This window comes from Leptodactylus fuscus, chromosome 1, assembly GCF_031893055.1.
Source record: "Leptodactylus fuscus isolate aLepFus1 chromosome 1, aLepFus1.hap2, whole genome shotgun sequence".
Classification (NCBI taxonomy): Eukaryota; Metazoa; Chordata; class Amphibia; order Anura; family Leptodactylidae; genus Leptodactylus; species Leptodactylus fuscus.
In genome coordinates this window covers 289346549-289369708 of record NC_134265.1, presented here as the reverse complement: position 1 = coordinate 289369708, position 23160 = coordinate 289346549, and the positions used below count along the sequence as shown (strand labels likewise).

The window sequence follows — 23160 nt, the reverse complement described above, 5'->3', positions numbered from 1 at the left end:
AGGATGACAAGCAGGCTTAGAGGGGGGGGGGGGGGGGGGGGGAATCCCAAATAAAGGTTTGAATGGGGCAACTTGAAATGCACTGCCATGTTTCACTATACAACACCCCAATAATACTGTCCACCTGTACCCCGGAATCATCACCTCACACATAACCCTGCCTGTGCCAGGTGACAGAAATGGTATCAGGTCAGCCCCAGCACCCATAGCCCCTACCCCTGCAATGACTAATAGGCTGTGCACAGCACATGATGGGCATCACATTGCCCTGTGCAGTCACCTGAACGCGGCTCCCTCCTTGGTCCCTCTGCCGGGCACAGGGGTACAGTTGGTCCTCTTGCTGAAAAGCCTATGTAGAAGGGCCATGATGGTGACATATAGCAGCCGCTTCTAGCACGGTCTCCGGTGCCCAATAAACACGGTAACCGTGGCTGCCCACAGCCCTCGCCCGCTGCTACCCGCCATGGTGGGAGAGAAGAGCTTTATCTCCTGCATGGAGCCGCGGCTCATGTGACTGGGAAAGGAGGAGGGGGAGGAGCCGGCCCTGGAAGACAGGGGAGGGCGGGGCCAGGCGGCTTCTTCACCGACTATTCCAGGGGACCCCTTCCCCCCGAACCACGTGCAGGGACCAAGCGGTGTGATGTCATACAGGGCATGACGTCATCGCGGAGTCTCCTCACTTGTATAAAGGCAGACGTGCGTAATGTCTGCAGGTGAAAGACAGTGTGCAGCGCTATGGTATCAGGCATCGCAGACGAAGAAGAAAGCAAGCATCATGGAAATGTGTCCTGTTCTGGATTTATTCTGATAACTTCTCAGTCATGGCTGATCACATCATGTAATGGTGAATGTAGAGAGGTTATAACAGATAGGTCGTGACCTGTATTTATCCCTTACGATAATCGGAATTCATGATAGTTCATTCAAAGGGATTCTACCACTAAACCAATATTTTTTCTAATTACCACGTCGGAATAGCCTTAAAAAAGGCTATTCGCCTCTTACCTTTAGACGTGGTCTCTGCGGCGCTGTTCCTTAGAAATACCGATTTTAATCGGTATGCAAATGAGTTCTCTGCAGCAATGAGGGCGGGTCCCAGCGCTCAAACGGCGATGGGGGTGTCCCCACTGCTGCCCGAGAGCTCACACCAGCGACACCTCCATCTTCAGCTGCAACCCCGCCTCTTCTGCCTTCCGTCTCGGTCCAACATCCGACGTCTGCACAGTACGCTCCTGTATTGAACTATGAGAGCAAGAGCGGCCTCCCAAAAATGGCCGCCAGCAGCTGAAGATGGAGGCGTCGCTGGAGTGAGCTCTCGGGCAGTAGTGGGGACGCCCCCATTGTCGTTTGAGCACTGGGGCCCGCCATCATTGCTGCGGAGAACTCATTTGCATGCCGGTTAAAACCGGTATTTCTAAGGAACAGCGCCGTGGAGACCACATCTAAAGGTGAGAGACGAATAGCCTGTCTTAAGGCTATTCCGACGTGGTAATTAGAAAAAATGTTGGTTTAGTGGTGGAATCCCTTTAAGATTTAGGTGATTTTGTCCGAAACTGCTGTGGCTAATGTTGGCCCCTTTCCCCTGGTGGAAACCTGGCAGACCCCTAAGGGGGCATTCGCACTTTTGCCCATATCCACCCTGTGTCATGGGATGTAGGGCAGCGGTCAGCCAATACGTCCACCATAAATGCCCTTATTCTCTTTGTGTTATGTCATATCCATTAATATTCTCCATATACTAATTTTTACCTGTATTATACAGTTCAGGGTGATTCATGTGACTTTCGGTCTATCTTCCTTATCAACTACACTCACCGGCCACTTTATTAGGTACACCATGCTAGTAACGGGTTGGACCCCCTTTTGCCTTCAGAACTGCCTCAATTCTTCGTGGCATAGATTCAACAAGGTGCTGGAAGCATTCCTCAGAGATTTTGGTCCATATTGACATGATGGCATCACACAGTTGCCGCAGATTTGTCGGCTGCACATCCATGATGCGAATCTCCCGTTCCACCATATCCCAAAGATGCTCTATTGGATTGAGATCTGGTGACTGTGGAGGCCATTGGAGTACAGTGAACTCATTGTCATGTTCAAGAAACCAGTCTGAGATGATTCCAGCTTTATGACATGGCGCATTATCCTGCTGAAAGTAGCCATCAGATGTTGGGTACATTGTGGTCATAAAGGGATGGACATGGTCAGCAACAATACTCAGGTAGGCTTTGGCGTTGCAACAATGCTCAATTGGTACCAAGGGGCCCAAAGAGTGCCAAGAAAATATTCCCCACACCATGACACCACCACCACCAGCCTGAACCGTTGATACAAGGCAGGATGGATCCATGCTTTCATGTTGTTGACACCAAATTCTGACCCTACCATCCGAATGTCGCAGCAGAAATCGAGACTCATCGGACCAGGCAACGTTTTTCCAATCTTCAATTGTCCAATTTCGATGAGCTTGTGCAAATTGTAGCCTCAGTTTCCTGTTCTTAGCTGAAAGGAGTGGCACCCGGTGTGGTCTTCTGCTGCTGTAGCCCATCTGCCTCAAAGTTCGACGTACTGTGCGTTCAGAGATGCTCTTCTGGCTACCTTGGTTGTAACGGGTGGCTATTTGAGTCACTGTTGCCTTTCTATCAGCTCGAACCAGTCTGGCCATTCTCCTCTGACCTCTGGCATCAAAAACACATTTCCGCCCACAGAACTGCCGCTCACTGGATGTTTTTTCTTTTTTGGACCATTCTCTGTAAACCCTAGAGATGGTTGTGCGTGAAAATCCCAGTAGATCAGCAGTTTCTGAAATACTCAGACCAGCCCTTCTGGTACCAACAACCATGCCACGTTCAAAGGCACTCAAATCACCTTTCTTCCCCATACTGATGCTCGGTTTGAATTGCAGGAGATTTTCTTGACCATGTCTACATGCCTAAATGCACTGAGTTGCCACCATGTGATTGGCTGATTAGAAATTAAGTGTTAACGAGCAGTTGGACAGGTGTACCTAATAAAGTGGCCGGTGAGTGTATATTCATACGCAGGAATTCCAGGTTGCAGGAACCATGGAAGATTATACTGAACGCACTTCTGATACTCTGAACGCGCTCATTAATTTTGTTTTTGTTGATTTCTTCGTTTAATTTATGTTTGTTTTTCTCTGATTTCTCTCATGAACATTATGTCATTTTGGTTATATGCAAATATTATTTATTGTAGAATATGTATTGTAGAAACTGAAGAAGGTCCTTGAGACTGAAAACATTGACACATGTCTACATGATTATTGATTCTTCGATGTGGTTGGATATACAATAACATTGTTTCGATATATTTCCTACTAATATCAAATACACCGATCTGGGGATTAATAAAAAAGCTTGGCTATAGCACACTCAAGAGTGCTATATCCAAGTGTGAAGTCTCTTGTATATTGTGATTGACGGGTTGGGACTTCACTACTGTAACGGATAGTGTGCCGACCATACCCTTTTTTTAAAAAAATTTAGCAGAAAATTGCAAACACAGTTTTAATTGCAGTAATGGGTAGTACATGTTACTATACATCTCATCTGTACCATAGCATCCAGTACACCAGAGGTCTTCAGTTTAAAGGGGTTGTCCCACGTCGCATACTCACCAGTCTTCGCTGCAGTAAATTCTTCTGTCTTCCGGCTTTGTTGTGTCATTGGTGGGCGGGGTTACATATGCAAAGCCAGCGGCGAGAAGTCGTTGCTTCTATGCCACTGGCCCTGCGTGTGCGCTGCCGATGCACTAGGCATCGGACGTACAGCCTTCACAATGTAATACAGACCCGGCATCCGCTGTAATAGAGAGGTGGATGCCGGGGAGTGTAGACGCCGGCACAGGTGAAGCTAGCAGCGGCAGGAGCGATGCTGCTATTCCACTCCTCTGCCCCTCCGGAATATCAGCATCACTCCTGCCGCTGCTGGCTTCACCTGTGCCGGCGTCTACACTCCCCGGCATCCGCCTCTCTATTACAGCGGATGCTGGGTCTGTATTGGTGGCCCCTCCCCCCCCCAAGTGTAAACTACCCCCCTCCAGGCTCGCTCCCGTGCACTTAGCCCCTCCTCCCTCCCCCCTCAGAGCAGCAGATACATCACTTGACTTATGACCAGATAAGTCAAGGGATGTGTCAAAAAAAAAAAAATGAATAAAGTGATATAGTGGACAAACAAAAGCAGTTTTGCTGAAGCAATGTATTTAGAAAAAGTCTTACAGTCACATTAGCAAGCAGTATAGATAGGATCCTTGTGATGGGACAACCCCTTTAATGACAGTTCATACAGGTGACATGCATAGTAATGTGCTGCTCTTTACTGCAATTAAAACTGCATGCAGTACTTCCGTTAAAAGAAAAGTGCTGTATAAACCCAGTCTAACAAAAATCCAGAGCAATGTGGTAAGATGGGCACACAAATGATCAAGATTGGCTGCTTGTAGTCCCCTTGGCAATTACTGACCAATGATGTGTTTGATGGCAGACAAATCCAGAGACACTGCAGTCCTTTTTAGCACATTTAGGCCATGTAGGCTGCTCACAGTGCCACGGGCAACATGTGGCCTGGTTTTGTTCTGTTGTGAATGACAGTATCAGTAGTTCCACATCTAAATCAATGTAACGCTGAGCTGTTATTCTACTTGAAATGAAAAGTAAAGGGATCCAGCTACCATACGTTATGCCACTTCACACCATAACCCCTGGAGTAGGACTGGTATGACATTCCCTTCATTGTGTTGCTCACATGGTTTCCATATCTTTGTATCCAACAGAAAAAAGAGACTCATTACTGAAGATAATAGACTTCCATTCCACTCTCCATTGTCATCTTGCTGTGCACCGAGTACATGTATATTTTTTAGACTGCAGAATATAATAATTGGCCCAAGGGAGGTAAGCAGTACTCCCAGTAGCCTTCAGTGTTTTTTGTGATGTCACGTGGGCCAGGCTGGCGTCATTATGCGTTGCATCGCCAACCTGGCCCACGTGCCGACTTTGAAGAGGGACAAAACAGCAGGGAGTGCATCGCAGCCTAGAAGAGTTAAGTAATAGTGTTGTTTATGTTCCCTCACCTCCACCGGGTCTCCCATCATTATACTCTAGGATCTGAAAAGACCCCAGAGTATAATAATAGTTTGTGGGTGGCCCACTATGGGGCATAATACGGTGTTCAGGGGCCACTGTGGGACATAATACGGTGTCCAAGGACCACTGTGGGAAATAATACTGTGTGGAGGAGCTGCTGTGGTACATTATACTCTGTGGAGGGACCGCTATGTGACATTATACTGTCCAGAGGCCAGTTTGGAATATTTTAGTGTTTGTAAATGGGGCATTATACTTTTTGGGGGCCATGAAGGGGGTGCTATACCATGGAGGGAGCCCAATTCAAAAGTTTGCTAAGGAGGTTCAGCCTTTGCAAGTTACACCTCCTGCTGTGCACCATGATCGGCTTTGAGAGCAGTGGCATGGGGTCAATGGAACACCTGTAGCTAAGCATCTGGCTCATAGCCCAATGTTGTGCCAACACCTGACAGTGTTTATCACACTTGCCTTGGGAAGTCATCCAATTTCACTTGCAGTACAGAATGGATTACCCTTCACCAATCAGACAATCTTTCTGTGCACAGGTACGTTTCTTAGCACTTCTTGCTGTATTCCAGTTTGTAGTCGTTCTCCCAACTACCAGAATATGCAGCTTTGAACAATGCTTACATTTATGACTAGGCGCATAGTGATTTGCCAGAGTGGTAAACCAAGATCTCAGTTTGAGGATTCTGTTCCTCCTAGTTTATGAGAAGTAGCGATAACTGGCACATGAACGAATAGAAGGCATTGCGCAATCATCCCACAGCACTTGGTCCAATTTTTGAGCTTTCATGTGGATAGAAAACCTTTGCTTTGAATTTATTCCCCTCCCTCATACCACAAATTGGACCTAGGTGCTTCAAAATGTGATTATTTCCAGACTTTAATGAAACCTGCTACCTCTCAATTTGCATAATTTTACAGCTTTTCCTTCTTGGTTTAATTTCAATGTTCAGAAGAATATGTAACCCAGAAAACCCTGTTATGTACAGTATGTATAGCACAATACATTTTGAGGAATTCATAGCCTGTAACTGCATATTTGATCAGTTGCATCCTCCTGTTATTGATCATATTATTACACGCCCGGGCCGCCATTTTCCAATGGTTTGTTACAGCGCTGCATCTGATGCCTACGAAAGGCAGAAGATATGGAGAAGAGGGGAGTGAACACAATGAGCTAAAGAACAGTAGGATGTTATAATGCGGGGGTGATTGGACACCAGGGGAATGCCCGCTAGTGCTCTGTGATTGTAATTAGCATAAGAGAAGAAACCGATTTTTATCAGAAACAGTGGGGAGAAGAAAAGAATGGTAGGTAGGAGTAGAATAGCCTTTTTAAAGATTATTCCAACGTGCCATTAGTTAAGGTGGTTTTCTAATGAAAGACTCCCTTTAAAGTGATCCTATCACTCACACACAATTTTTTCTAGGTACCACGTCGGAATATCCTTAAGAAAAGATATTCTCCTAACTTTCGTCATCTTCTCCACACTGCCATTCACCTACAATCCCAGTTTCTCTCTGTATGCAAATTAGCTCTCTCGCAGCACTAGGGGCGGGCCCCAGCGCTCAAACAGCTCTGGGGGCGGCCCCAATGTTGCGAGAGAACTGTTTCCAGCGCCGCCTCCATCTTCGTCAGCAGTGTCCTCTTCATCCTCTTCTTCCGGCGGTGGCTTGTAACTTCTAGGCCTTGGGCAGAACAGACTGCGCATGCCCACAGGCCACAAGAAAATGGCCGCTTGCACAGTATTGTAAGTGGCCATTTTCTCGTGGCCTGTGGGCATGCACAGTCTGCTCTGCCCGAGGCCTAGAAGTCGGAAACCTGCGCTGGAAGAAGAGGCTGAAGAGGACGCTGCTGATGAAGATGGAAGCGGCGCTGGAGAGAGTTCTCTCGCAGCATTGGGCCGTCCCCAGTGCTGTTTGAGCTAATTTGCATGCCGAGAAAAACCGGGTTTGTATGCAAACGGCGGAGCAGAGAAGAGGATGAAAGGTAGGAGAAGAATAGCCTTTCTTAAGGCTATTCCAACGTGTTACTCAGAAAATATTGTGTGTGAGTGATAGGATTCCTTTAATAATACAAACCTAGATAAACAACTTTTTAATATATTATGGAAAATGTTTCTTTCTCCACTGCTAAGCCACTTTTCCGCTCTACCGCTGTCTCATTCTCTGGCATAGATACCCTACTGCTACTTCTAGTGTTTTACTATCTCAAAACAAGCTAATTTCAAAGTAACACTGACCATTAAAGAGATTCTACCATTGAAATTAATTTTTTTGGCGATCACACGTCGGAATAGCCTTTAGAAAGGCTATTTCTCTCTTACCTTTAGATGTGATCTCCGCTGCAACGTTCCTTAGAAATACTGTTTTTTACCGGTATGCAAATTAGTTCTCTCGCAGCGATGGGGGTGGGACCCAGCGCTGAAAATGCGATGGGCGTCCCCACTGCTGCTCAAGAACATGCTCCAGCGACGCCTCTATCTTCGGCTGGATCCTCCCCTTCTGTCGTTGTCTTCCTTTGCGTCATCTCCGACGCATGCGCAGTTGGCTCTGCTAGTGAGACTCTAGGAGGGCTGACCGCATGCCGGCCGGCTCTTGCTCTTGTAGTTCAGTACAGGAGCGTCCTCCCAAAAATGGCCGCCGGCCGGCATGCATACTCGGCTCTGCTGGTGTCTCACTGGCAGAGCCAACTGCGCAGGCGTCAGAGGTGAGGCAGAAGGAAGACGACGAAAGAAGGGGAGGATCCAGCCGAAGATAGAGGCGTCACTGGAGTGTGTTCTCGAGCAGCAATGGGGACGTCCCCATCACATTTTCAGCGCTGGGGCCCGCCCCCATCGCTGCGAGAGAACTAATTTGCATACTGGTAAAAACCGGTATTTCTAAGGAACGACGAAGCGGAGACCACGTCTAAAGGTAAGAGAAGAATAGCCTTTCTAAAGGCTATTCCGTGTGATCGCCAAAAAAATTCATTTCAGTGGTAGAATCCCTTTAAATCTGTATTTTGTCATCTATGCTGCTTCTGAGGGTCTGAGACTGAGAGCAGAATCCTCTCTCCACAATGTGAGTTGTGAATGGGAGACATAGCAGCTAGTCTCCAACTACTCTGAAGCTGAGTTCAGGGAGAACTGTCATTTACCTATGATGATTGTAGAGAGGTAACACGGGTGCTATAAATGCACAGAGTTATTGTTGTTCCTCATCTACAACTTTTCCCAAAGAGTCACCTGAAAACACAGTACTTTGTGTACTTTTTTTTTTTTTTGCCGCACCCTACAATAGTATTATCAATAGTATCATCAGATATACTTGTGCACCTTAGAGGATTATGGTTTTCTTACAAACTTACATGCCTGTCTTCTGGCGTACACAGCAAAAATATGGTTCAACTTATAAATGGATTAGCTGGAGCACAACTATCACAAGCACAGCACTGTAGCAACTTATTGTCCAATAAATATTACTATAGTACTGTCACAACATGATGTTACAGGACATGCAGAGCTAAAAAGAATTGATAATATACAATTATTGTATGTAAAGTAAAATACGCTAGTGTAAGAGACAAATGTGAAAAACAGTCTACTTGCTTGTCCTTGATGCGTCGTAGCACTGTATAGTAGTTTGGGTCATGCAGTATAAAGCAGTGTTGTTTCGAGTTATAATTTGGCATTATTACAATGGTAGATGAGGATATTTATCTTCTTCAGCAAGGAGGTGCTTACGTCTAACTTCCCAGTCTTCTATCCATACCACTAAATCCTGACACACAAGTGGCTTGTGAGATCTCTCTTTGTAAAGTTGCTGTCAGATGCTGTGATGGGTAAAGTGACTCAAGAATCTCATCTGAACACATCAAGCAGCAGTGAGCCAACAAAACCACAGAGCACATGGACACAGCTGTCACATGTCACTTAGAACGGAGTTATTGCAGAATGGGTTAAGGAAGGATAATGACCTTAATCAGGATAAGGAAGGAAGAATATTAGGACTGACAAGGACAGCAATAGAGATGACGACTGTAGGATGACCAGCAAAACATGAAAGTGCTGATTATAAAACAAAAATGACAAATTTTGCATTTTAAAAACGTTATGCTTCGCAACATTTCATGTTTCACGTTACAGCACAGTCACATTTATTCATGATGGCTGTTCCTCACCTTACCGTAACCTTGTTTTTTTCTGTTTCTCCTGCTGCTTGTACTCAGATCAGAGCAGATTGGAGTTGGAGTGTTAGGAGAGGTGGCTGAAATAAACTTCAAATCGCCCAGCAGTGCTATGAAAAGCTGGGAACTGGCGTGATGGGGAACTAGCATCTTTATTAGGCTAGCCTTGTTTTAGCCTGTCTGCTAAAACGGTGGATGCCTGCAGGGCCCTATAGACTATAATGGGATCCGCCAAGCGTCCGTCAGGTTGCCGCATTTTTATACTGAAATAATCTGCAGTGGAATCTCCTACGACTCTGATGTGAACCTAGCCTCAGTAGGTTGACTGTTCTAGTGAAGAATCTACACTGCCAGAAGTTTTCCTCGTCACATAACCACTTTAAAATATTAAAGTGGATCAGGTATATAAGGATTATGTCAGTTAGCTAATACTACATGTAGGGAAACGCAGGATTTGTATAAACAATTATCTCAGAAATGAACGTAGGGAGCACTCCTTCATGAATACAGTAGGATCATAACTTTGCCTAATAGAGGTAAGGACCTGTACTGTATCTATAATTTGCTGCCCTTACATATGCCAGTTTACTCAGTTGAAAGAAATGCTTTAAGATTCCGGGTATATGTCTTATATAGTATGTGGGGATATATTTAGAAGAATTGAATGGTGAGCTTCAGCACCACCTATTTGCAGGTACTGGAATTACAATACAATTTTTCATTCACAATATGATTTTTAGTTCCATATGTCTCGGTAACAGGTTTGTGTTATAGTTAGTTAGTATAACAAGAAATATTTAATGAGAGTTTCCCTATAAATTAATATTTTTAGAAAAAAAAAAGGGGATAAAGTGAGTATCCAAAAAATATAGGGTAGCAAATTAAAACTCAAAAGCTTTTATTAATACCCGCTAAAACATTTACTATAAAATTGCTCCCCCACAAGTGAACCACCATCACCTATCACAATGTAGGATAGCTAGACTACAGATAGTCGCATAGGTCTGATTGGGGGTATAGTAGCCAACACAGGTATTCCAGCTACTAGGATGTCAAGGGGAAAAATATAAATAAACAAGGATCCTCCCCCTCCTTTCCTCAGATCCCTTTAACACCCCATATCAGATCCAATGTGTAAGTTGCTTTTGGGAGATACACAGGATGCTCTTATATACTACTAGCTGGTACCCGCGACTTCGTCTGCGATGATTGTAGCAGTGGGTATATACAGGCATGGGTAAGGTTTTCGTAGTGTGTATAAGGTATGGGATATGAAATGTAACTTTGTATCTTGTTGTTTCTGTAATTCAGAGAATACGTGAGACTTTTGTGTTGGATGTAATTTGTATTTGAGCTGCTATATATACGGTGTTGTGAGAAACTTTACATAGTGACTTTGGGGCAGAGGGATTTGAAGTTAACCCTTTCCCGCCGATGGCATTTTTTGATTTTCGTTTTTGACTCCCCTCCTTCTAAACCCCATAACTTTTTTATTTCTCCGCTCCCAGAGCCATATGAGGTCTTAATTTTTGCGGGACAAATTTTTCTTCATGATGCTGCCATTAATTATTCTATATAATGTACTGGGAAGCAGGGAAAAAATTCAAAATGGGGTGGATTTCAAGAAAAAATGCATTTCTGCGACTTTCTTAGGGGCTTTGGTTTTACGGCGTTCACTGTGCAACCAAAATGACATGTTCCCTGTATTCTGTGTTTCGTTACGATTCAGGGGATACCAAATTTATATGGTTTTAGTTACATTTTGACCCCTTAAAAACAAATCCAAAACTGTTAAAAATTTTTTTTTTGAAAAGTCGCCATATTCCGACAGCCGTAACTTTTTTATACATGCATGTACGGGGATGTATATGGCGTCTTTTTTTGAGGGACTGCGTGAACTTTGTAGTTCTACCATCTTCAGGAAATGTTATTGCTTTGATCACTTTTTATTCAAATTTTTATCAGAATCAAAAGAGTGAAAAAATGGCAGTTTGGCACTTTTGACCATTTTTCCCGCTACGGCGTTTACCGAACAGGAAAAATATTTGTATAGCTTTGTAGAGCGGGCGATTTTGGACGCGGGGATACCTAACATGTATGTGTTTCACAGTTTTTAACTACTTTTATATGTGTTCTAGGGAAAGGGGGGGTGATTTGAATTTTTAATCCTTTTTTTTTTTTTTTTTAAATATTTTTTTTACTTTTTTTAAACTTTTTTTTTTTGCATTTATTAGACTGCCTAGGGGTATTGACATGGGTGGGCGGTGTCGCGGATTGTCAGAGCGGTGGGGGTTGGCAAACGGCTGCTCCGGAGCGTTAAAGAGAACCTCCTGGAGTATCGTTAAGGTGAGGGGCAAAGTGGTAAAGTATATGTATATGAGATTGTGTGGGGTTAGGGGTGAGGCTGCAGAGGGCAATATGAATTTTGTGGCTTGCTATGGTCTAAAGTGTGTGAGATTGCAGAGATGGTAATGTGAGTTTGGGGTTTGTGGGGGTCCTGGGAAAAACGTATGTGCGCTATTGTGACGAAAAGTAGCCTATTGCGCAATGGGGTGTATTAACTATGTTTGTGGAAAATTTCAGCCAAATCGGTTGAGCGGGTTTTGCGTGATTGACTAACAAACATCCGAACACACAAACCCACAAACATCCAAACTCACAAACTTTCACATTTATAATATTAATAGGATTGTTATCTCACTCCTGTGTCAGTATAAATAGCAACTAAACTAGCTGTTTACAATGTTTCTAACTATTTAAAACAGCAATGTAAATATAGCAGAGTGCTTCCTCATATTCCACTTGCTACACTCAGTTTGCCTTTAGCTGCCTGGACTCTCACACTAACACTAATAGCTCCAGGCACTGATAACTGCCTAAATTCACAGCACTATCAGCCTTGAGTTCCTGGCCCTCAGCTCTTGGCAATGCTAACTGCTTAACTTTTCAGCAATGTTAGCTTCACTGGTAACAGCCTGACATGTTTCCTTACTGCTCACTGCAAGTAATTCATCAGAGGCTTCTCTAAGATAGCTTGCCACTTCCTAAAATAAGTGATTGTTTCAAAACAAGGAGAGCCTAGTCACTGCCCCGCTCCCCCCTTGGCATTTTTTTGCAGCCATTTTTTTTGTGTTATAGTTAGTTTTAAGCCTTAAAGAGGACCTGTCACTAACAAGAGAGACATCAGGGTTAGGTTAAAGAACCTATTGATATCATAGTGAAGTATATCTGAATCTGTTATGCTAACGCAGGGGCCATTTACCAGGAGTATTCTGGTTATTTCATGCAAAGGATGTACGATAATTTGCTGATTGGTGGGGTTTAACCACTGGGAACTCGACCGATCATAAGAACCAGGGTCCTGTTCGTCCATTGAATGAAGCAGGAGATCAAGCATGTGAGTAGTGTAACAGACCCCCTTCTCGTCAAACTAAAAAGTGACAGGTGCCCCGCCCCTTTTTTGATGTAACCACGCCCCTTTTATTATATGACCACGCCCCCTTTTATATGATTATTTTTGACGTCACTACGGCCATTTTATAATTAAACCCCCCCCTCCCCCCCCCCACACACACCCCCTTCCACACCCCCCCCCCTTTATAAATATGATGCTACGCCCCTTTTTATATAAGCTCTCCTTTTGCGCTGGCATAAATGATATTTCTTTGATAGAAAGGAATATCGTTCATTTCAGCGCAAAAGTGTCCGCCCCCCTTTTATATATATGCTTCTCACCTTTTGCGCTGGCATAAACGATATTTCTTTGATAGAAAGGAATATCGTTCATTTCAGCGCAAAAGTGTCAGCCCCCTTTTTATATATGCTTCTTCTTTTGCACTGGCATGAATGCTATTTCTTTAAGGAATATCACTCAGTCCATCGCAAAAGTGTCTATAGTTTTATTTAAGATAAATAATATACCTATTTATTGTTGATGTAACCAGCTATGTACTTCAGCACCGCTGCGTGGCGTCATGAGTCAAGCTCCTACACATCCACCCCAGAAGACAGCAAGACATATTGTGACATGGCCGTACAAAGTTCCCCTAATACAACTATGGACCGTGCTTCTGCGCAAGCGTGTAGCGCAAAAACATGTCTTGACATGTAGAGGACCTGGCCACAATGAGCGATTGGCATGACCGCGCATGGCTTTTCAGCAGAACTTATGGTACATTCTGCGTACGAGCAAAAACCACAAACACACAGCATTTATTTTAAAAAATATATAATAATTTTATTCAGAATACCAAAAAAAACAAACAAACAAACACAAACACATGAAATATCATTATTACAATGTTAACCACGCCTGCTGTAATAGTGGAAAAGTTCTCACTTTAGGTAATAAAGTCGCATGGGGCAGTCCCGAGGCTGTGGGTGATGAGGGAAAAATGTGGGTTCTGGACCGAGGTAGTTCTGAAGTTGAGGGATGAGTCAAATTCATTTTTAAAAGGTCCAGATTTTCCCTTCTGGTCGGATTACCCACTACACTGGAGGGTATATTTAATTCGGCCATCGAGCTGAAAAATACATCCCAGCCGGGAGGCGTATTCTTTTTCACCAAGCTGTGACTCTGCGTGGCGTGTTTAATGAGATCCAACATATTAGATCCGGGGATCGGTTCCCCTCTGTAAATAAATTCACCTTTGTCATTCCAGGCTGTGACATCTGATTTCTGATCCATTTTGCTCAGTATAATTTCTGCGCTCCTTTTAAAGCGCGGGCTGACACTGTCAACAATTTCACGGATTGAAGCATTTTTATCAGGTAGTGTATTTGACAATTGCTGGTGGTCGGTGAGAGGAGACGCAATAAGGTTCAAACTAGATAACTCGGTCGTCTCCTGTTTTACAAGATTCAAGTACCTCGCTAGCACCTCTGTGTATCTCTTAATTTTCACATCATCAGGGAGATCTCTGCGCTGTAAAATGTTGTTAAGCTCTTCCTCAAGAGTATGCAGGGTATTTTGGCGCATAGTGGGTGCTGGTGTAATAGTCTGTTTTAGTTTGTTAAGTTCACTTTTAGGAACCAGGTACATTTTCTCTGCGTGTTCCATTACTTATTAGCAATATGATAATTGCAATTCTGCGTACCATCACAAATACGCTCATTCATGTCAGTATTTGTGTAGAGCTTGCAGGAACAAGGACTGTAAAGAGGACCCGAAAGCTGATGTGCGTTGTCCTATTTGCCGTGTATATGCTCGTTCTAGAGACTGTTTGAATCGTCACATGTTATTGAGTAGAGAGGACAGAGAGTTTTGTATAGCTAAAAGATTTTGTGATCAGTGCTGTCGGTTTGTACGCCGTGAGACATTCGGTGATCATAAGTGTGAGGGGCTGCGCTGTAGTGTATGTTATGCACGTGTTCAAAAATTTGACGATCACCTCTGTTATATGCGGCGCTGCAAAGAAATGGATGAGACTGATGCTTATATTTTCTATGACTTTGAATGCATGCAGGAGAATGGCCCCCATGTTCCTAATTACGTATACGCCACAACATTGGCGGGTGACAAGTTCTGGGAGTTTGAGGGAAAAACATGTGCTAGTGAATTTGCCCAGTTTTTTACATCTGGTGCCTTTTCTGGCTTTACATTTATTGCCCACAACGGCGGTCGTTATGATTCATATTTCATAGTCAAAGAATTGATAAATGAGAAATTGTCTGTAAAATTGCTTACTCAAGGTGGCAAGCTCTTGTGTGTAACCGTTGATGGCTTGGGGATACGATTCATAGATTCTCTAAATTTTATACCCATGAAGTTGAGTAAATTACCGCAGGCCATGGGTTTTTCTGAAACAAAAGGTCATTTTCCCCACTTTTTTAATACTGAAAAGAATCAAAACTATGTGGGACCTTTACCGCCGCCAGAGGCTTACGGGGTACAGTACATGATGGATAGTGAGAAGAAAGAGTTCATGGCGTGGTATGAGACACAAAAAGATGTGGAATTTGATTTTAAATCAGAGCTGAAAGCATATTGCAAACAAGATGTTGAAGTGTTGCGTCAAGCTTGTATCCGGTATAGGGATCGTGTTATTGAAATGACAGAGAAAGAGGTTGTCAGATACTGTCCGGAACAGCGGGCGAATATTGTGGTAACTGTATATATTGATCCATTTCAGCTTACTACTTTGGCGTCTGTGTGCATGTCTATGTACAGGTTTAAATTCTTGCCGAAAAGGCGTATAGCTATCGTGCCCGCTGACAATTACAACAAGACAAAAAAGCGTTATTCAACACCTGCTATACAGTGGCTCATGTATGTAGCACGCAATGAGAATATTGAGATACAACACGCTTTGAGAGGTGGCGAAAAGAAAGTGGGGATATATTTTTTAGACGGTTATGCTAATGTTAATGGCCAGGAGACAGCATTTGAATTTCAGGGTTGTTTTTATCACGGTTGTCGTGTCTGCTATAATGATGAAGATGAAAATAGTGTCACTGCCACCACTTTTGGTCAGTTGTACTACAATACTCAGCGTAAAAGACGCTACCTCCATAGCTGTGGTTTCAAAGTACGTGAATTATGGGAACATGAGTGGAAAGAGATGGTTGAAAAAGATGCGGGTGTCCGTGCCTTTCTTGATGAGATGCAATTCCCCGAGCCTCTAGAGCCGCGTGATGCCCTTTATGGCGGTAGAACTAACGCGATTAAGTTGTATCACAAGTTGTCTGAGGGTGAGACCATTAAGTACTTTGATTTCACAAGCCTCTACCCCTTTGTCAACAAAACAAAAAGATATCCTGTAGGTCACCCCAAGATCATTTATGAGAATTTCGGACATCTGAAAAAATACTTCGGCATTGCCAGAGTTAAGGTATACCCTCCACGCGATCTGTTCTTTCCAGTATTGCCTGTGAAGCTTAACAAAAAATTAATGTTCCCTCTGTGTTATACATGCGCTGCAAACTCTCAGACGGACCCCTGCACGCATACTGAGGAGGAACGAGCTCTCACAGGGACATGGTGCACCATAGAGTTAGAAATGGCCATTGAAAAGGGGTATAGAATAGCAGAGGTCTATGAGGTGTGGGATTTTGCTCGTTCAAGTGACAAATTATTTGCTAAATACATTAAATTACATCTCAGGGATAAACAGGAGGCCTCGGGTTACCCTAGCAGATGCACTGATGATGAAAAGAAGGCTCAATACGTAGCTGACTTTTATGAAAAAGAAGGTGTACGATTAAGACCTGATGAAATTGAAGTAAACCCAGCAAAAAGACAAATCTCCAAACTTTTTCTAAATTCGTTATGGGGGAAGTTTGGTCAAAAATCAAATTTACCAACAACTAGTTTGGTCACAGACCCTGACGAGCTCTTCAATTATGTCTTCCTCCCCTACTATGAAGTCTCAGAACTCAATTTTATAGACGATGAAACGGCCACTGTCAATTGGAAATATGCAAAAGATCACTACACGGTCAACAGAAACACAAACATCTTTATAGCTTGCTTTACTACCGCTTATGCCAGACTTGAACTGTACAAGTTACTGGACAGACTGCAGGAACGGTGTCTCTACCACGACACAGACTCTGTCATCTTCATCCATCGTGATGGTGAGTGGTGTCCGCCTTTAGGCGACTATCTGGGTGAATTGACCAGTGAAATACCCGATGACTCCTACATAACTGAGTTTGTATCTGCAGGCCCAAAAACATACGGCTACAAACTGAACACTGGTAAGACTGTCTTGAAAGTTAAGGGGATAACACTGAATGTCGCCAATAGCCAGGTTATTAATTTTGACAGTTTAAAAGATTTAGTTTTGGACTACCCCCGCAATTCAGACGCTCACACCCAGAAATCGTTATTTGTTCAACAGCCTGGCATTGTTCGTAATAAGAAATACTGGTGTATTGAGACTCGGCCTCTGAGTAAAACACAGAGATGTGTTTACACAAAGCGTCATCTGTTCGATGATTTTACAACACTGCCTTTCGGGTATTAGTCTTGTTACATTACTCCACTCCATTTTTTTTATGTGTTTTTACTAGATTTGTGGAACGCTCTTGTGAGACACATGAGCATTGAAATACACGGCCGTGGATCAAGAGAAGAAATAGGGCGTCTACAGCGCAGTTTACGGCGGTTGCACCGCTTAGAATACAGGTTTGCCCTAGAATATAATTGGGAACATTTTGGATGCCGCCCTCATCATCATTATTATGGATCCTCGGTTACAGCACCCTTTCTCGTGCATTTTAGCGGGACCAAGTAATTCAGGGAAAAGCTATTTTGTAAAACAATTGTTACATTACGCTGACACTCATTTATCACACAAACCCGAAAATATTGTCTGGTTTTATGCATGTTGGCAAAAATTATACGATGATCTGTCTCGCACCATTCCTAACATACGTTTTATTGAAGGTCTACCGGCAACTTTTATAGACGATGAACTTTTTCCCCCTGACAAGGTAAATTTGACAATTGTTGATGATCTCATGGAGAGCGCTAGCCAGAATGGCGAGATAGAGAAGGCTTTCACCAAGTACGTACATCACAGAAATCTAAGCATTTTCTATTTAGTTCAGAACATATTTTGTCAGGGTAAAAAGAGTAGAACAATAGCTTTAAACACAAAGTACATGGTTCTCTTTAATAATCCTCGTGATAAATTACAAGTTATGACATTAGCACGGCAGATGTACCCGGGGAAAACACGCTTCTTTTTAGAAGCTTTTGAAGACGCGACACGTAACCCTTACGGTTATTTGTTAGTAGACTTAAGAGGTTCTACTCCTGAGGATATGCGATTAAGATCGGGTTTGTTTCCACCAGATTTACCAGTTGCCTATGTTCAAAAGAAAATCAAAGGTTAATAAGACAAAAACTTAGAGATCTAGTCACATTCTATGTCCTGCGCATAGTATCGACAAGATGTCTGAGAGAATACGCCGTAACTGGCACCTCTTAAAAACTCTGGTGAAGGCACCCCCGCCGCTCAGGACATCAATTTTACGCAATGCCAGTAGAGATTTAATACTGGCCATAGGTGAAATTGCTTTAAATATTTTGAAAGGTAGAATTCCTCTAAAAGAGAGACAGAAGAATATACTCAAGAAATGGCGTAAGTCTATAAGACAGCTGGGGAATAAATATATAGACGCAAAGAAAAAGAAGCGCATAGTGAACCAGTGCGGCGGATTTATAGGACCTCTGCTGAGTTTTGCTATACCGCTAATAGCTGGACTTATTGCTAATAAGTAATGGAACACGCAGAGAAAATGTACCTGGTTCCTAAAAGTGAACTTAACAAACTAAAACAGACTATTACACCAGCACCCACTATGCGCCAAAATACCCTGCATACTCTTGAGGAAGAGCTTAACAACATTTTACAGCGCAGAGATCTCCCTGATGATGTGAAAATTAAGAGATACACAGAGGTGCTAGCGAGGTACTTGAATCTTGTAAAACAGGAGACGACCGAGTTATCTAGTTTGAACCTTATTGCGTCTCCTCTCACCGACCACCAGCAATTGTCAAATACACTACCTGATAAAAATGCTTCAATCCGTGAAATTGTTGACAGTGTCAGCCCGCGCTTTAAAAGGAGCGCAGAAATTATACTGAGCAAAATGGATCAGAAATCAGATGTCACAGCCTGGAATGACAAAGGTGAATTTATTTACAGAGGGGAACCGATCCCCGGATCTAATATGTTGGATCTCATTAAACACGCCACGCAGAGTCACAGCTTGGTGAAAAAGAATACGCCTCCCGGCTGGGATGTATTTTTCAGCTCGATGGCCGAATTAAATATACCCTCCAGTGTAGTGGGTAATCCGACCAGAAGGGAAAATCTGGACCTTTTAAAAATGAATTTGACTCATCCCTCAACTTCAGAACTACCTCGGTCCAGAACCCACATTTTTCCCTCATCACCCACAGCCTCGGGACTGCCCCATGCGACTTTATTACCTAAAGTGAGAACTTTTCCACTATTACAGCAGGCGTGGTTAACATTGTAATAATGATATTTCATGTGTTTGTGTTTGTTTGTTTGTTTTTTTTGGTATTCTGAATAAAATTATTATATATTTTTTAAAATAAATGCTGTGTGTTTGTGGTTTTTGCTCGTACGCAGAATGTACCATAAGTTCTGCTGAAAAGCCATGCGCGGTCATGCCAATCGCTCATTGTGGCCAGGTCCTCTACATGTCAAGACATGTTTTTGCGCTACACGCTTGCGCAGAAGCACGGTCCATAGTTGTATTAGGGGAACTTTGTACGGCCATGTCACAATATGTCTTGCCGTCTTCTGGGGTGGATGTGTAGGAGCTTGACTCATGACGCCACGCAGCGGTGCTGAAGTACATAGCTGGTTACATCAACAATAAATAGGTATATTATTTATCTTAAATAAAACTATAGACACTTTTGCGATGGACTGAGTGATATTCCTTAAAGAAATAGCATTCATGCCAGTGCAAAAGGAGAAGCATATATAAAAAGGGGGCTGACACTTTTGCGCTGAAATGAACGATATTCCTTTCTATCAAAGAAATATCGTTTATGCCAGCGCAAAAGGTGAGAAGCATATATATAAAAGGGGGGCGGACACTTTTGCGCTGAAATGAACGATATTCCTTTCTATCAAAGAAATATCATTTATGCCAGCGCAAAAGGAGAGCTTATATAAAAAGGGGCGTAGCATCATATTTATAAAGGGGGAGGGGGGTGTGGGAGGGGGTGTGTGTGGGGGGGGAGGGGGGGGTTTAATTATAAAATGGCCGTAGTGACGTCAAAAATAATCATATAAAAGGGGGCGTGGTCATATAATAAAAGGGGCATGGTTACATCAAAAAAGGGGCGGGGCACCTGTCACTTTTTAGTTTGACGAGAAGGGGGTCTGTTACACTACTCATGTGTGTGTTGCCTTTCACTTATTCTCTATGGGATTGCTAAAGATAGGAGATGTACAGCATCTTCATTTTAGCCATCTTCACCAGTCCAAGCACTATCACTGCTGCATTTAGACAACACTGGAGGCAATCTTCTTCTTAAGATCAATGGGGATCTCATTGTTCATGCCCCCACCGATCTGTAACATAAATCTGTGGATAGGAATAAGTCGTTCCCAGAAAAAAACCCTTTAATGCCAGAATGATTTGAATTATGGCAAATAGTGGTTGGAAAGCTTGGTGTGACTACTTGTCTGGGAGTCGTTCATTTGCATATGAAGAAAACAGCGATTTACATGAAAATGGGCTCCAAAGCTGAATAACACAGGTATATTTGGAAAATACAGAATCACCTCTACAAGGTACTGTGATTAGGTTTACAACCAATTTACTGCTGACAGACTCCCTTTAAAGGAATTTTATCATTGGGAAAACTCATTTTTAACTAAGCATATATTTGCATAGTCTTTAGAAAGGCTATTCCACACATACCAATAGTTTGTTAATCCTCCCAGCAATTTTTGAATTAGCCCGCTTTTATTGATATACTAATTAGTCAGCAACGAGCACCGGAAGTTCAGTGAGCACTGTCTGCTGTGTGTACACGGGGGAGGTGAGAGCAGGGAGGCTGATGAGTCATCATCATCAGCAGCAGCCTGTGCTGTACACACAGCAGACAGTGCTCACTGAACTTCTGGTGCTCGTTGCTGGCTAATTAGCATATCAATAAAAGTGGGCTAATTCAAAATAGCTGGGAGCATTAATAAACTAATGGTATGTCTGGAATAGCCTAAAGGCTAAGCAAATATATGCTTAGTTAAAAATGAGTTTTCCCAACTATACAATCCCTTTAAGTAGGGGCTGTTGTGCTTACTGTGTCAATGGAGTTTACTCTGATAACTGAGGAAGTATAGAAAAAAACATGGAGTAAAATCAAATAGAATTGGATTTGGTTGATGCCTCAATAATATTAGCTTATATCACTTTTTATTTACTTGTTTATTTATGCAATATTCAGCACAAGCATAGTATTAAGAATGTAAAATCACACAATGGAGGATATCAGTGATTATATTAAATAAAAATATCACAAATCACATGATGAGGACAAGACATTAATAGCAGTGACAGAAAGTTAGATCACATGAACAAATTGCACAATATATCCAAATTAGAACATTACTGCATTTTGTATTACATTTACAATATAGATAAAGGGAAACAGTTAACAGGCTTGGACTGGCCCACAGGAGTACCGGTGAATCCCCCGACAGACCCTGTGCCTTTGGGGTGCCCTACTGGAACCCCATGGCTTTTTTAACAGTCAGTGGCACCTTTTTTTTTACCTGTGGTACCTTCCAGCGACGGCCCCTATTAACTTACCTATCCCAGCTCCTGCTCGCAACCTCCTCTTCCCTCCTAAGCTTCCAAGGGGCCCCCATGCATCGCATATTACATCAACACAACGTGATGTGCGGCAAACAGGAGCCATTGAAGGCTGAAGAGAGAAAAGGAGACTGTGAGCAGAAGCACGACTCGGTAAGTAAATGCAGCCAGTTCTCCTGTTTCTGCAAGTCCAATTGTTAAAAATACAACCGGATCGCAGAACTGAGGAAAAGTGGTGCCCTAACCCGGTTCTGCTACTGGGGGAGCAGAAAGCCACAATTTACTTACTCTAACAATCCCTGACAAGCTGCATGGGATAAGGGGGTAAGTATCAATACATATCAGTTTTCTCTTCGGACCCTTCTGCTCCTTACTGCTCCAGGTCCACATGACATGACTATGGAGTGGGTTAATCAAAAAATGTTGTCGCACACACAGGTTTTGTTGCCAAAAAGGGAAATAAATTTATTTACAACACTGTGTACATCATTTGTTGTGCCTTTGGACATAGGAGTCGCAGTAATATGAAAAAGACTAATAGATCACAATAGTTGACGTTTCGGTCGTGTAGACCTTCATCTGAACTGATCTATAGTGTGAATACAAGGCATGTAGGATGCATCCCAGGCCTTGTATTCACACTATAGATCAGTTCAGATGAAGGTCTACACGACTGAAACGTCAACTATTGTGATCTATTAGTCTTTTTCATATTACTGCGACCCCTATGTCCAAAGGCACAACAAATGATGTACACGGTGTTGTAAATAAATTTATTTCCCTTTTTGGCAACAAAACCTGTGTGTGCGGCAACATTTTTTGATTAATCTGATTGTGGGGTCGAAGGACCCTTTGACGTCTGCACCACACTTTCTAAATTTGTGAGTGTGCGGCATCATTGCCTTTTTTTCATGACTATGGAGTGGGACTGGAGAGCAAACAGGTAAGTAATGACCCAATACTGCAATATGAAGGATCAGTGAAATGGACCATACAGTGGCACCTTCACTATTCCTCCCATACAGTGACCACTTCACTGGTCCCCTCCACTGTTATTGTGAACAGTTAAGCAAGTTGAAGGTGAACTAATCTTTAAAAGGCATAAAGATTAAACACACTTGTCTATAAATTTTAAGCAATATTGGTGTATTATTATGTTTGAGTACAATTTTACAGTGAAAAAGGGAAAAGAGTACCTTGCAAAAGTTTGGGAGTCCTTGTAGATTTGTGTGCTCAGATAACTTTGACCAAGGTCTCAGACCTTAGTTAGCCAGTTAGGGTTATGGCTTGTTCACTATCATCGCTAGAAATGGCTAAGTGATTCAAATTTTACAGCTTTATAAATACCCAGCCGCCTCTAAACTTGTGCCAAAAAAGCAGCTACCTAGCACTCTGAAAATGGTGGAGGCCCACAAAGCAGGAGAAGGCTATAAGGAGATTGCAAATCTTTTTCAAGTTGCCCTTTCCTCAGTTTTGCCTCGCTAATAGGTGTGCTTCTGATGAATCTTAGTATATCAATAAGGAGAAACGCGTTGATCTTGGTTTAGGACCGAATGCACATTAGGAA

At 42.9% G+C, this 23160-nt stretch overlaps 1 protein-coding gene across 3 annotated transcripts in view; it reads right to left on the bottom strand.

Annotated features, from left to right (window-relative positions):
• The window catches only part of FNIP2 (folliculin interacting protein 2), a 67826-nt gene extending 58805 nt beyond the window's left edge, over positions 1-9021 (bottom strand). The window contains exon 1 of one of the 3 annotated variants that reach the window (XM_075288050.1): positions 8700-9021. In XM_075288050.1, the coding sequence (XP_075144151.1) occupies positions 8700-8746 (47 nt within the window). In that variant the 5' untranslated portion in view covers positions 8747-9021. Of the gene's footprint in view, positions 1-280; positions 508-8699 lie in introns of those variants that run through there. The other 2 variants (XM_075288041.1, XM_075288033.1) reach the window with 2 other exon arrangements.
• Between the last annotated feature and the right edge of the window lie 14139 nt (positions 9022-23160).